The sequence below is a fragment of the Sminthopsis crassicaudata genome, chromosome 2 (genome assembly GCF_048593235.1).
Source record: "Sminthopsis crassicaudata isolate SCR6 chromosome 2, ASM4859323v1, whole genome shotgun sequence".
In the NCBI taxonomy this organism is placed as follows: Eukaryota; Metazoa; Chordata; class Mammalia; order Dasyuromorphia; family Dasyuridae; genus Sminthopsis; species Sminthopsis crassicaudata.
In genome coordinates this window covers 95,470,093-95,483,309 of record NC_133618.1, presented here as the reverse complement: position 1 = coordinate 95,483,309, position 13,217 = coordinate 95,470,093, and the positions used below count along the sequence as shown (strand labels likewise).

At 37.5% G+C, this 13,217-nt stretch overlaps 1 protein-coding gene across 2 annotated transcripts in view; it reads right to left on the bottom strand.

Moving 5' to 3' along the window:
* MCMBP (minichromosome maintenance complex binding protein) overlaps window positions 1-11,330 on the bottom strand; it is a 29,272-nt gene extending 17,942 nt beyond the window's left edge. Inside the window, exons 1-4 of one of the 2 annotated variants that reach the window (XM_074286849.1) lie at window positions 10,884-11,330; window positions 5,067-5,152; window positions 4,096-4,236; window positions 2,879-2,920 (exon numbers count right to left, since the gene is read on the bottom strand). In XM_074286849.1, the coding sequence (XP_074142950.1) occupies window positions 2,879-2,920; window positions 4,096-4,236; window positions 5,067-5,152; window positions 10,884-10,941 (327 nt within the window). In that variant the 5' untranslated portion in view covers window positions 10,942-11,330. The remainder of the gene's footprint in view (window positions 1-2,878; window positions 2,921-4,095; window positions 4,237-5,066; window positions 5,153-10,883) is intronic. The other variant, XM_074286850.1, reaches the window with a different exon arrangement.
* Between the last annotated feature and the right edge of the window lie 1,887 nt (window positions 11,331-13,217).

The following is a 13,217-nucleotide window of genomic DNA, read 5'->3' as shown; positions in this document are numbered from 1 at the left end:
CAATAATCTACAGAATGATGCGTACTTTCCATGGAAATGAAATATAGTTATAATAAGCATTCCATTAAGAATAACAGATAATTGGTCAAGAAAAATAAAGATAGGGAAACATTGTAAATTATATTGTAATCCGAACATTTCCCCATTCCCCTATGATATACCTTGCCCAAGACCATAAAAATCAATAAACCAATAACCAATTCTTCTTACAATAGTAAGTTAAATATTTACAATTTCTCTTTATTAATATTTTGTATATTAACTATAGGTCTTCCTGATATTATTTATTATATTATTATTATATATAATGTTATTATTATAATATTATTATATATTAATATCATAATATTATATTATATATAATAATATTGTTAATATACTATATATAATATTATTATAGGTCTTCCTGATATTATTGTACAACGTATTACCATTAGGGGCATAGTTCCATTGGATATACCTGTACTTCCTGGGAAAGACAAATAGAGACTTTTTAGTGAGATCCACAAAAATCCCCATAAAATGAATTTTTAGAAGTAACTTAACTATCCAATACATGGATCTCCTCCATCTCCACTTGAATATTTTGAATGTCTAGTGAGCTCACCAAATCACAAGATACCCTATTCCATTTTTAAACATCTCTGACTGTTAAGTTCTTCCTTGAGTAAGCAGAACAAAGTAAACAATATGCCCAATGACCTCCAAAACATAAATGGAAAAAACAACATAAGAATCGAAACAATGCTGCAGAATTAAAACCAAACTTGACCCCAAATAAGAGATAAGGCATTTCTCTCCACATTCTTTGAAGCAAGGAGGGGGAATGCAGATGTCAAACAATGTACAAAATATGAGACATTTTCAACATATTAACATGTTTTGCTAAGCTTTCCCATTCCCCCTTTAAAAATGCTCTATTATAAAAGATAACTCTGAGAGGTAAAAAGGTTAAGAAATGTAAGTAATAGGAAAAAAAAATTATCCAAAGAAGTTCTTTCATTTAGTGATGTAAAACTTGACTTCTACTACTCTTCAATTTTATTTGTATTCTCTGGAACAACACTAATTTAACCCCCTCTTTGATTAAAGATAAATTTTTCAAATATTTAGCTAATATGTTCTCTTTTCCAGAAAAAACTCTTTCAAAGTCACATTAATAATTTACCTCAAAGAGATAATACATCAGTTGGATCAGATATAATGATGCACCATCATATAAAAGGTAGTACACCATTCAACATTATGTTAAAATGTTAACAGATGGAACTTTTCCTCACAAATGTTATCAACACAGGTTAATGGATCAATATGTAAAATACTATCAATCCCAAGATTTTTAAAAAGTTCTAAAAGGAAAAAGATCATAGACTTCGGAAGTTATATTTTCTCAATAATTTACTATGTATTTAATAGGCATGTGATCTCACTCTCTTATACCAGAAATTCCAAACTTCTTCAGTAACAATTCTAAAAATAATGCACTTTAACATTTTCATTTAGTCCTGTGTATGTCTTTTGCCTAAATATGCATTATCAGAAAAAAAAATTTCACGGAATTCAGAATCTAGATATATATAGAATACACGAAATAAGTGTGTGTGTGTGTGTGTGTGTGTGTGTGTGTGTACAGACACACACTTACACTTAGATTCTGAATTCCACGAAATAAGTATACACACACACACACACACACACACACACACACACAGGTCATTAACAACTCCCATGTGATTTGGGGCTTTTTAGAAAATAAGCTTATTTCACATGGTTTTCCCTTTCAACCATCACTACATTCAGTGTTCTATGTCTTCTACTCTCTATTGGTTAGAAAGTAAAACTTTCTCCTTTTCCCACCCCCATCCTACAATTTTTCTATTACCAAGGAGGCTAATTCATTCTATTAAAAGAATCACATATTTTCCTCGAGGAGGAAAATATGGAGAATAAAATGATTACTGAGGTGTGCAAGTTTGTAAAATGCAAGTATATGTAAGTATATTAGCAAGGAATAAATTTCTATTTTTAAAGTAGCCAATGGTTAAATATGCAAATTAAAACCAAAATTTCTCAAGTATGTGGAAAAACACTAATTAAAATATTTATTATAAACTCCCTGTATGTAAAATTAAAAAAAAAAAAAGACATGCCACGCAAAATTATAATACAAATGACAACTTAAGGAGATAATATCTACTATTTTTCTCAGATATGTGAAACAAAAGAAAAACTTTTTTTTTCATTTGTGCAAAGTAAAAAAAAAAATTCAGTATCAAGCTCAAGAAGAGTAATAAACTCCAGCACATAATCTTCTAAGGGGATCAAAACCAGAAAGTTCTTGTACAATACAAAATATTTATAGCAACACATTTTTTGGGGGTAGCAAAGAACAAACTAGGGAATCCATTAATTGGAGAATGGCTAAACAAATTATGGTACAAGAATATAGGTAAATATTACTGAGTTATAAGAAATGACAAATATAAAGAATTCAAAGAAACAGGAAAACTTAAAGAAATTGATATAGAGTGAAGTAAACAGAACCAGGAAAATAAAAACAATGACTGCAATAATGTAAATGGAAAGAACAACAAAACAAAACTGAAAGCTGTGCATTATAACCAAGCTTGAACCTTGAGAAGAGATGAGAAAATATACAGAAGTAATGACTATGTGGGTAGTGTTAGTTTGGCAGAGATGACTTTCACCCATCTTTCTGCATTTTTTATTACAGGGGACAGATCACTGAGAAAAACAGGACAATTATATTTGGAAATTTATGTGATATAAAAACAAAAGTTACCAATAAAAAGAGAAGTAATAAGTTCTGATTTAAAAGTCTTGTTTTTTAAAAAATATTTTAAGCTGCAACACATACCCCACATTCTGCTATGTCTCTGTATTTTCCAAAATGTAAAACCTGTGAACAACAACAACAAATTGATTCAACATTCAATCAAAACAAATTATAGATTTTTACAACTCAAGAATCAGAATGCTATAATAGAATGACAAAATTTAACACATCAAATTGTAAGCAGCTCTGAAATTCTTTAAGTTTATATAGTCAGGGACTCTGTGAAGTCTTCTTCAGATGCTTCTTTACCAAAAACCATCAAATACAACAGCTAGTTACTAAAAATCTACTTAGTAAACTGTACAACCCATTACCTAAAGCATCATTACCTGTAGGAATGTAGTATTAACTTTGGGGCCAAATCAAAGCTTAAAATCATAACCTTGGTGACCAATATCTCCAAATATCTGATATAAAAACAAATTTTTCTCCATATTATTGCTATAATATTTTAATTTTATCAATTATTTATCAATTAAGAGTCCAATAAGTCTGAAATCACAGAAGGATATGTTTCTCAGAGGTGGTAGATTTTTTTGTCACAAGATTCAATGGAGGAGGGGTAGGAATAGGAAGGCACACTGGAAAATTACTGGTATTTCCAAGACATCAATAAAATGTATTTTAGTTAAATTAGTAGAATTCATCTAGCAGATATTTAAGTTTCTGTCTTTTTAAAGTTTGAGTTGGGATCTTTCCAAGGTTATTCCTAAGAAAGTCTTTGAAAATCCTTATAAAAATATACAACCCAACTTCCCATGCCAACTCATACCAATCAAACCTGGTTTGGCAGAGAAAATAAGCAGTATACAGTCCATTCCTGCCTCTAGTTTTTCTTGTTCTATCACAAACAACTCTTCATGACCCATGGACCAAAGTACATCTATGCTGTTCATGGGTTTTCTTGCCAAAGATACTGGAGGGATTTGCCATTTTGTTCTCCAGTGAATTTAGGCAAATAGAAGTTAGGTGACCAGCCCCAGATCATGCAGCTAGAAAGTGCCTAAGGGCAAATTTGAATTCAGATTTTCCTGACTCAAAAGCCTGCTATTGTCCACCAACTCACCTGGCCTCCTCTACAGGTTTTCCTTATAGATGGGCAATCTAATTTCAATTAACCATAAAATAGTTATGATGCCAAAGCTGAACAAGGCATAATTTAAAATGCTTCATACTTAGTATAAAAATGATTGCTGCTTAATTATTCTGTGACTAAACTTTAAAGTAGCAATACATACCCGTGCTTTTGTATTTGGATCAACAGTTTCATAGACTCCCATGTAAAACTCAGGATCAAACATATCCTGAACCATGCAGCGAAATTTCACAAAACTATTGGGTTTCAGATAATGAAGAGGAACATCATTCAATGATGGTACCTTAATGGGAAAAAAAATAAATAAAGTTTAAAACAAAAGTAAAACCAGACACATCTCCAGATTTAACAAATATTTATCTTGTGCCTAATATGTTTCATTCTATGTACTGTGAATATCTATTGGGAATACAAACACAAAATGAAATAGTCTGATCTCAAGGACCTTACATTTTATGAGGTAAAACAAAACAGTTATATGTCAATTATTATGGATACCATTATCAGCCAAAATTTCACATGGCAAAAGGATCCCTTCCAAGTCTCAGCTGTCAATTGAATTATCCCAATAATTAATACAATGAAATCATCAAAATATTTTCATATTTCCTTAAAAGTTCAGTTTACAAGAATTGCACATATTTAACATATATCTGATCACTTACTGTCTAGGAAAGGGAGAATAGATAGGGAAGGGAGAAAAATCTGAAATCTAAGATTTTGCAAGGATAAATGTTGAAAACTATTTTTGCATATATTTTGAAAATAAAAGCCATTTTTTAAAAGGTTCATATATAAATATGTGCTCTCTTCAAGAGAAATAATATCTGCTCTGTAGTGCTATACTTTACAAATAATATAGATATAAATTTCAATCAAATCAAGGTACTATGTTACCTGTTACAATAGCAATGTAGCATTTTTCTAAACATTAAATGACAGCTTGTCAACTACTGCCATCTACAGGCGCTGATATATAGCACCTCAAAGCCATCACAATAGTATCTTAACCTACTAGTTATTGAAAAAACACAAGCTAGTGACATTAACTTGGCTCCAAACTAAGATTAAATTCAAAGAAATTAGAAACAAACAAAAAATCGTTAATCTTACCCATTTAGTAGCATTGTTTTCTTTTAGCTTTTCTTTAAAATATCCAGTTACTTTCTTCTCCCAGTCAGAATTTAATCCATTTTGGGCTGAAAGGAGAAAATTCACCTTTTTAAAACAATAGTACAATAACTTGGGACTTTATTTAGTTGATTTATGCCGTTACGTTGCTAAGAGGCAAAGCTAGTCATTTATATACTTGTCAAACAGTCATTGCTCAGGTGAGGGATAAAATGCAGAATATAAAGGAAACAATTATTTTTTTTTAAAAGAACAACAAAAACTTCATTCCAACCATTTACCAAGGAGGGCAGTGAGTTGTCAGCTCTGTAAACTTTGAAATAATTGGTAAATTTGTTATTAAATAGCAGCTTAAAATATAATTTCAGATAGCTCACATGTATGATTACTGTGTTTTCCTCATAACAATTCTCTGAAACCATGTAAATATCACACACTTTACAGAAGAAAGTAAGGTTAAGTGAACTGCCCAAGATAACACAGCCTCCGGGCTGTGGGGGCATCACAAAAGAGAGGAGAAACTGTACCACAAAGATTGTCATTCCTTCTCCCAGTCACATAGGATATATACCCTTGCCTAAGGATGCTCTTAAAAGCACTTTTGTCTTTTCTTTTTCACCTCTGAATCCTCCCCCAAGCTATTTTGGAATTTACTGTCTGGATTTCTTTCTTAAGGATCAGGCCTTAAACCAAAACCTAAATGGATGCAGAATAACAATGATTTGTTGACAGTTACAAAGAATATTTTTAAATGAATAATTTCTACATGACCATGATCCATAACAACAGATGATGGCATTTTTATGTAAACATGAGAATGATTATTACATTTCTACTCTCTAGGACCTAGAGATAACAAAAATATTTAATCTCTGCTGAAAGCTTTGATTAAAATGAAAAGTGTCCTCAAATAAAAGATGGAAACAAGGTAGCACTTTTAGCAACTCACCTCCATTTTATCTTTTAACTCTGGGATATTTTAACCCACTATGAAATTTTAGAGTTGAAAATAAGAAACTGTTTCATCTTGTAAGATGAACAAACTAAAGCAGTGACTCAGCATCTCAATAACAGAACTGGAACCTAGCTAAATTTTAAAAGATTAAAGGCTTTTGTTTTTTGGTGAGTTGGGGTATTTTGACATAGAAAGAAGTAATAAAATTGAAAAGTAAAAGTATTGAACTTGGAACAAGAAGCATGGGATATAGCATAGCACACTAGAAAGAGCCTTTGATTTGTAGTCAGGGTTCAATTTCTGTCACTGTGTAAGTGCCTAAGATTTTAGGCAAGTCCCTTAACCCCAGTTTCCTCATCTACTGCACGTGTGGTTTGGCCTAGAATATCTGAAGTTCATTCTAGCTCTAAATAATTAATCCTATACTATTTGGACTCCACCGAATCAAACATATCCTGAACCAGACAGCAGAATTTCACAAAACAAAAGTTAAAGCCAGACACAGATGCAGATTCAACAATTATTTATTTACTTACTACCTGTGAACACAATAGGCCAATTATAGTTAACTTTTCAACTTCAGTTCCATCATCTACAAAATTGGTTAATGCCTATTCTACCTCATAGAACTAATGTGAAGTATTATGTAAATTATAAAATGCCATAGGTGAGTGGTATAAGAACATTGTATTTGGAAGTTTACAGACCTTAAGATCAAAGTCCCAGGTCTGCCACTTACTAGATGTAGGACTTTAGGCTTTCATACTAGCCTTGTTTTATCTGTAAAATGAAAGAATCAGAATAGTGGATTTTAATGCACCTTACTGTTCTAACAAGCTATAGCACCCTCTTAAATTATTATTTAATAGCTGATGGAGAAGGTAAAAACAATGTTGGTTATCTAAGCATTTTTGATATAGAGAGAATGGCACAGTAGGAGATAGCATCAGAAATATTTTATATGCAGTATTCAATCATACCTTCAGCTCTCCAGGGCTGTGCTGACCCATGTACCTTTACGGCATATAACCAGCCCAGCCCTCTGCCTCTGCCCACTGCCCATCACTAAAGCAACCAGATGTATACTACTACCACTGCTTGACCAATTGTGATTCCAGAAGACTGATGATGAATTCTAGCTACTCACTTCCTGATACAGAGGTGACAGTTTCAAGATACAGATTTTTTTGGACATGATTAATATGGGAATTTGTTTTGCTTAATTATATATTTATGTTACATACGTGTTTCAAAGGCTTTGTTTTTCTTTGCTTTTTTTGGTAGGGATAGTAAGAAGGAAAGTAAAAGCTTATTAATTAAAAAATAAAATATAAATATAAAAACACAACCATTGCTCCTGGAAAGGGTGAGGAAGGCATTAACTTAGTATCTGTTATGCTACCACTCCCCTTTAGAAAGTAAGTTCCAAAAGGACAAAGACAATTCCCTTTTACAAGTACTCCAGTGGTTAGAACAGAGCACAAGCCCCTTAAGCAACTTTGAGCAACTAGCTCAAAGAATCAGTCTTTTCTCACACATGAAACCATTATGCAGGGCATTTTACCTTTTTTTTTCCCCCCTAAAGCTCACACTTTTCAATAAAATGCACAGCACTGTCCCCAATCTCAGAGGGAGGAACTCTCTATCTCAGGAGCTTGCTACATACTGCAAGAAGGTTAGGTGAACAAATGAAAAAGTACCAAAAGAGAGCACACTCTGAGCTTTTAAATTACCACTACAAACAGTATGTGTCTTATTAGGTGTAAAGGGAGCATGCAAACAAGAGTATATCAGCAGCAGACACTTGAAAATTCCTTTAGGGCAGGATGTTGCTTTCCTTTTGCTCAGTGTCTAACAGGGGCCTGCACACAGACAAATTAAATGTTTGCTAGAAAAGAGCAACAGGGGAGCTACATGAAGGAAATAAGCTGTCTCAAAAGACAGAAAGGATATGGAGTTACAGAAAATGAGAGAGCATTAGAAAATCAGGCCAAGACCAAATTTTTGGAGGGCACTGTGTGGTAGGTGGCTAGAGGTTTGGACAATCTTTTAGCCCATGGGTAGTAGAATATTTCTCAGGAGAGGAATGACACCATCCCAGTTTATTTCAGAACTGCATACAGGAAAATTTAAGTAATTTTTTAGAGCTCTCTAAAGATATGGCTTTATCAAAGAAGGTCGATTACAACATTTATTTTCTATCTCACAATGGAAATAAAAAACAGATCATTTAGTTCCTGGCAGTGACCCTGGGTTCTTGAAGAATTTTGTGAGGAAATTCAAACCATGGCAGATTTTGTGACTGTCACCTGAGGATAAATCTGGATAGTTTCAGAGAGGCTCAAAAGAAATGTGGACACAGGCAATAATTCACTCAACTGTGCTGACAACTGGAAGAACTGTAACCTGGTATGAGTGGAAGGGGTTTCCTAACTTTAGATACCCTCCTCAATCTATATTATACAATACTGACAATTATAACTTTTTTTAAAGTCTAAAGAAATTATTTTAAATAAGAGATTAAGCACTTCATCTGGCAAATATAAACCCAAATCTCTACTTAAGCCACAAATTCAATAATTGAAAATGGGGGTAGAGAGGCAGACCTATGATGTCATAGAAGTGAAGGGCATTTAGTGAGGAAAAAAATTCACTCTACCAATGTAGATCAATAATAAATGAGTTATTATTTTGCAATTTATTTAAGAGAGTTCCTGGGGCAATCTAGGGGTTATGATTTGGTTTAGGGTCAGAGTCAATGTGTGTCTGGAAGAGTTCTCAAATCAAGGTTCTTCTGGATTAGATTCAGCAATGTGCAGATACAATTACATTAACAACAGACAGGTCTTGAATTGGAAAGACTTGGTTTAGGAACATCCTCTGATACACATTAAGTCTGCAACCCATGGGAAAATTCCAGCATCTAACTTTTTAAGTTGCAGATATAGTTTACTACAGTGATATAACCACAGTCTGAGCTCCAGAAAAATTTTCCAAATTTGTTATCAATTTTCTATTCAATATTTCTCCCTGTGGCTATGTCATTATTTCAAGAGTAAAAAGACAGTAACTCTATTTTCAGGTATTTATCAGTATTTCTATATAAGGAAGTAAAAGTAATTTTCTCCTGTCCAGAGACTAACTAGAAATATACCCAACTATTCTCATGTCACATTATTTATTATAATAAACATCCATTCCTGAAACAGTATTTTATCATGGCAGCCCAAGAAATTGTGAAATTGACATCCTTCAATAGTACTAAATGCAAAATATCCAAAAAAGAATTGAGTTTTTTGTTAATATAACAAGGCCAAGTAACATGGGCACTACATTATTAATAACTATTATAACCTAAATAACTCATGGAATTTTAATAACATTGTTGAACCCTGTTATAAAGCCGATGCGGGATACCAAATATAAACAGTGTCTGCTTTCTGGGCTATGGGAAAGGGCACATTTCGATGTAACAAAGGAAACATGATTTGACCAGATCCTTGGCATACAGTAACAAACTTCAATTGATCAGAATCTTGGGAATGTTGTGCTTTGTATGAGTAAGGCATTTAAAAAAATAATCATTTTTGGTGGAAATCCTAAAATGTAGCACACTTTTCTTCTCTAGTTAAACACAGCATGCTAAAGATAGATCTGTTAACTTTTGCTTTAATTACTTGGGGCTCATCATTAAGAATATCAACTATTACACTTCTTTGTTAGAATGATGCCGTTGGAGACGGCAAGGTTCTTCCCTGAAGGGTCTCAGATACTACATTTTAAGTTAGTTTTAAACAAGATTTCCTGCTTCTGTCCTTACTATAGGGACTTCATTGTTAAGTGTCCCTCTGGCCAGTGCTTGAGATGTGGAAATGATACTTCTCCTACCGTGATGGGCAAATAACGCTGCCAAGTCCCATCCCTCAAGACCTCCCGTAAGTGCACGGGCTGTATGTCAGTTGACAATTTCTAGAACTTATTTCCTACTTGCTTCTGCTCCGGACTAGGATCGCCCGATAAATGAGCTCAACAACGGCTGGCTCGCAAGTGCTGCTATACCGATATCAATCCCGCCTCAGTTTAGGAAGAAGCCCGGAAGACCGATGCTAGGACGCTCCCCAGGGGCTGGGGAGGAAAGGACCGGCTCAGGGTCATTCGGCCAGTAAGCGTCTCCAGACTGACAAATGAGGCCCGGAGTCAGGGCCCCTTTTGAGGCTGTGCCTCGGTTTCCTCCTCTGTGCAATGGCCAGCGCTCCAGTTCTTTGCCTAAAAGACCCCCCTTCCCCCTCCCTGGGGTCACAGAGCTCGGACCCGACTGGCCCCCAGCCGTAAAAGCGCACCGGAGCCTGAAGTCTCCGAGTTTGCAGTCCGGTGCTCACAAGCCCAGATTGATCTCCCTTCCACTTCACGGCACGCGGGCAAACAACGACGTTCGACGCGGCACGAGCGCCGGGGAGCCTCGGGACGCGCGGCGGCCTTGCCCGGGATTCCCGCCGTTCGGTTCCGGCAAGGTTCCCAGGCTGCGCAAGCGTGCCACTGAGAACCGTACCCGAGGACGGAGAAAATAGTGGGCAAAAAAGTTTCCCCCGCGCATCCTGGTCCCGAGAGAGCAGAGGTTGGGCCCCGAAAGCACTGTCCCTCCTTAGGCGCCCGCACGCGCGGCCTCGGCCCCAGCCCGCCGTTCTCGGGGTGCCCGTAGGTTTGCCGGGGAGCACTCTTCTTGCCCACTCTGGGCACGAGAGGCTTCCCCGAGACAGCCAAGGCTCCATGGGTCCCCATAACGCGACCCCCCGGCGGCGGCGGCGGCGCGCGCCAGGACCCAGGTTCCCCGCACCCCCACTCACCGAAGAAGCCCTGCACGATGCCGAGTGGATGGTTGAGCCAGTCGTCCCCGCACGGCATCTTGCCGAGGGTCGCGCGGACCAGGCTACCCCGAACGGGGTTCTCGAGGCCGCGGCAGCTGGGTTGAGCAGACAATCGCACGGCTCTCCTCCCTCCCGGGGGGCGGCGGCAGCGGCGGATTCCTCCTCCTTCTCTCTGCTCCTCTTCCTTCGGGGTCCAGCCCCCAACCCCCGGCCGCTCCCTCTTTTGCCCACACCCACGCCAGGCAAGCCGCAGTGGTCACAGAGCGTCACTGCCCGGCCTCGGACTCGCCTCGCTGCAGGCAGCAGCAACTTCGGCGGCTACGAGGCGGAAGCGCAGCTAGCCCCTCTGACCCTCGCCTTCCTCTACACTATGGCGGGAAACGGACGCGCAGACGGCGTCGCCTCTGACCCCCGAGCGCGAGCTGAGGAGGGGGCGGTGGTGAATTCAGTGGCGTTAAAAGGAGGGGCGGGGCGGAGCTTCCGGGACCTGGCGTCGTCGTCGTCGCTGCCGCCATTTTAGGAAAGGGCAAAAAGGGAGGGCAAGCCTGAGAGGCGGGGCGTTGTGGGGGAGCCGGGGCCGAAGCCCAATTCCCAGTTAGCTCCGCGCGAGAAGCGACCTTCCTTCCTTCAGCCCCTCCAAAACCTGGTCATTCTGGGGTTTCGGCTCTAACACGACAGGATTGGAAGAAGGGGCAGGGAAGATTAGGCAGTCCAGATCTACAGATGAGGAAACGGAGGCACTAGGCGATTCCGAGCCGAGACAGCGCAGAGCCGAGGGCAGTGCCAGTTGCAGGAGCTTTCACTTCTGCCTCCCGCAACGTCTCCTCTGGGCCTGCGGGATGTCCAGAAGCTGCGGGTGACTTTAAATCCCCAGCAAGTGCACCTGGGGCGGAAAGGAGACAGGGTTCCCGAGCCTAGGGTTAGCTTTGGAGTGGAATGGATCTCATTTGTTCAGACACCCGTAAGCATACACGCATATGTATGCATATGTGTACACAAACTACATTTCTATACATATTCATTCTATGAATGCCGCACTATATGTTGATTACAAATAATACATAATAAACATCCACGTGTTGTTAAATATGCAGTATTTTTATGTTAAATATATGAAATACACATTAATGTCATAAAAGCCTGGGCAACTTGACCAGATAAAAGAATGATGTCTTTATCTCTCCCTCTATTTTGGTCTTCCTACACACTATATTCGCTACTGAACTGGTGCTTAACAAAATGTTTGTTGAATTAATGAATGGCTTTGAATAGAGATCATTTAGACCTCTAGAAATTTTGATCAATCAAAAGGGAGAGGTGGGAAGTGACCTTAAAAGTCTGGAGGCTTGATTCCTTAATTGTGCTGTCGTACCCCAACCTTTCCACATATCCATACTTTGTTTCTCAAACTGAGGATCACCTCACAATCATATTTCTGGAATTAGCTAGATTGGGGTTCAGACAACATCAAGGGACTTGCCTTGTCAAAAGAAGTTTGCAAACTCTTTAAAACTATATAAATGATAGCTATTACTATGATGATTATGACAAAGATGACTTGGCCTTCAAAAACTCAGGGTTTCAAAAAGATCATAAAGGAGGGAAAAGGACCTACATGTGCAAAAATGTTTGTGGCAGCCCTTTTCATAGTGGGAAGAAGTTGGAAACTGAGTGGATGCCCATCAGTTGGAGAATGGCTGAATAAGTTATGTTATATGAATGTTATGGAATGATCAGCAGGATGATTTTTGAGAGGCCTGGACAGACTTACATGAACTGATGCTAAGTGAAATGAGCAGAATTAAATCATTGTACATGACAACATCAATATTATAAGACGATTAATTCTGGTGAACCTGACTCTTTCCAACAATGAGATGATTGATGCCATTTCCAATGATCTTGTGATGAAGAGAACCATCTACCCCCAGAGAAAGGACTGGGGGAACTGAATTTGGATCACAACTTGACATTCTCACTCTTTTTTTTGTTGTTCACTCACATTTTGTTTTCTTACTCATTTACTTTCTTTTCTGATTTCTCTTGTGCAGCAAGAGAATTGTATAAATATGTTCATACATATTGGATTTAACATATATTTTAACATGTTTAATTTATATTGAATTGCTTGCCATCTAGGGGAGGGGGAGGGGGAAGGAGAAAATCTGAAACATAAAGTTATGCAAGGGTCAATGTTATCAAATGATCCGTGAATATGTTTTGAAAATAAAAAGCTTTATTAAAAAAAACAAAAACAAAAAACAGGGTTTCTGTTGTATGATCAGAATAAGATTTCAGGTCAAGTGCCACTTT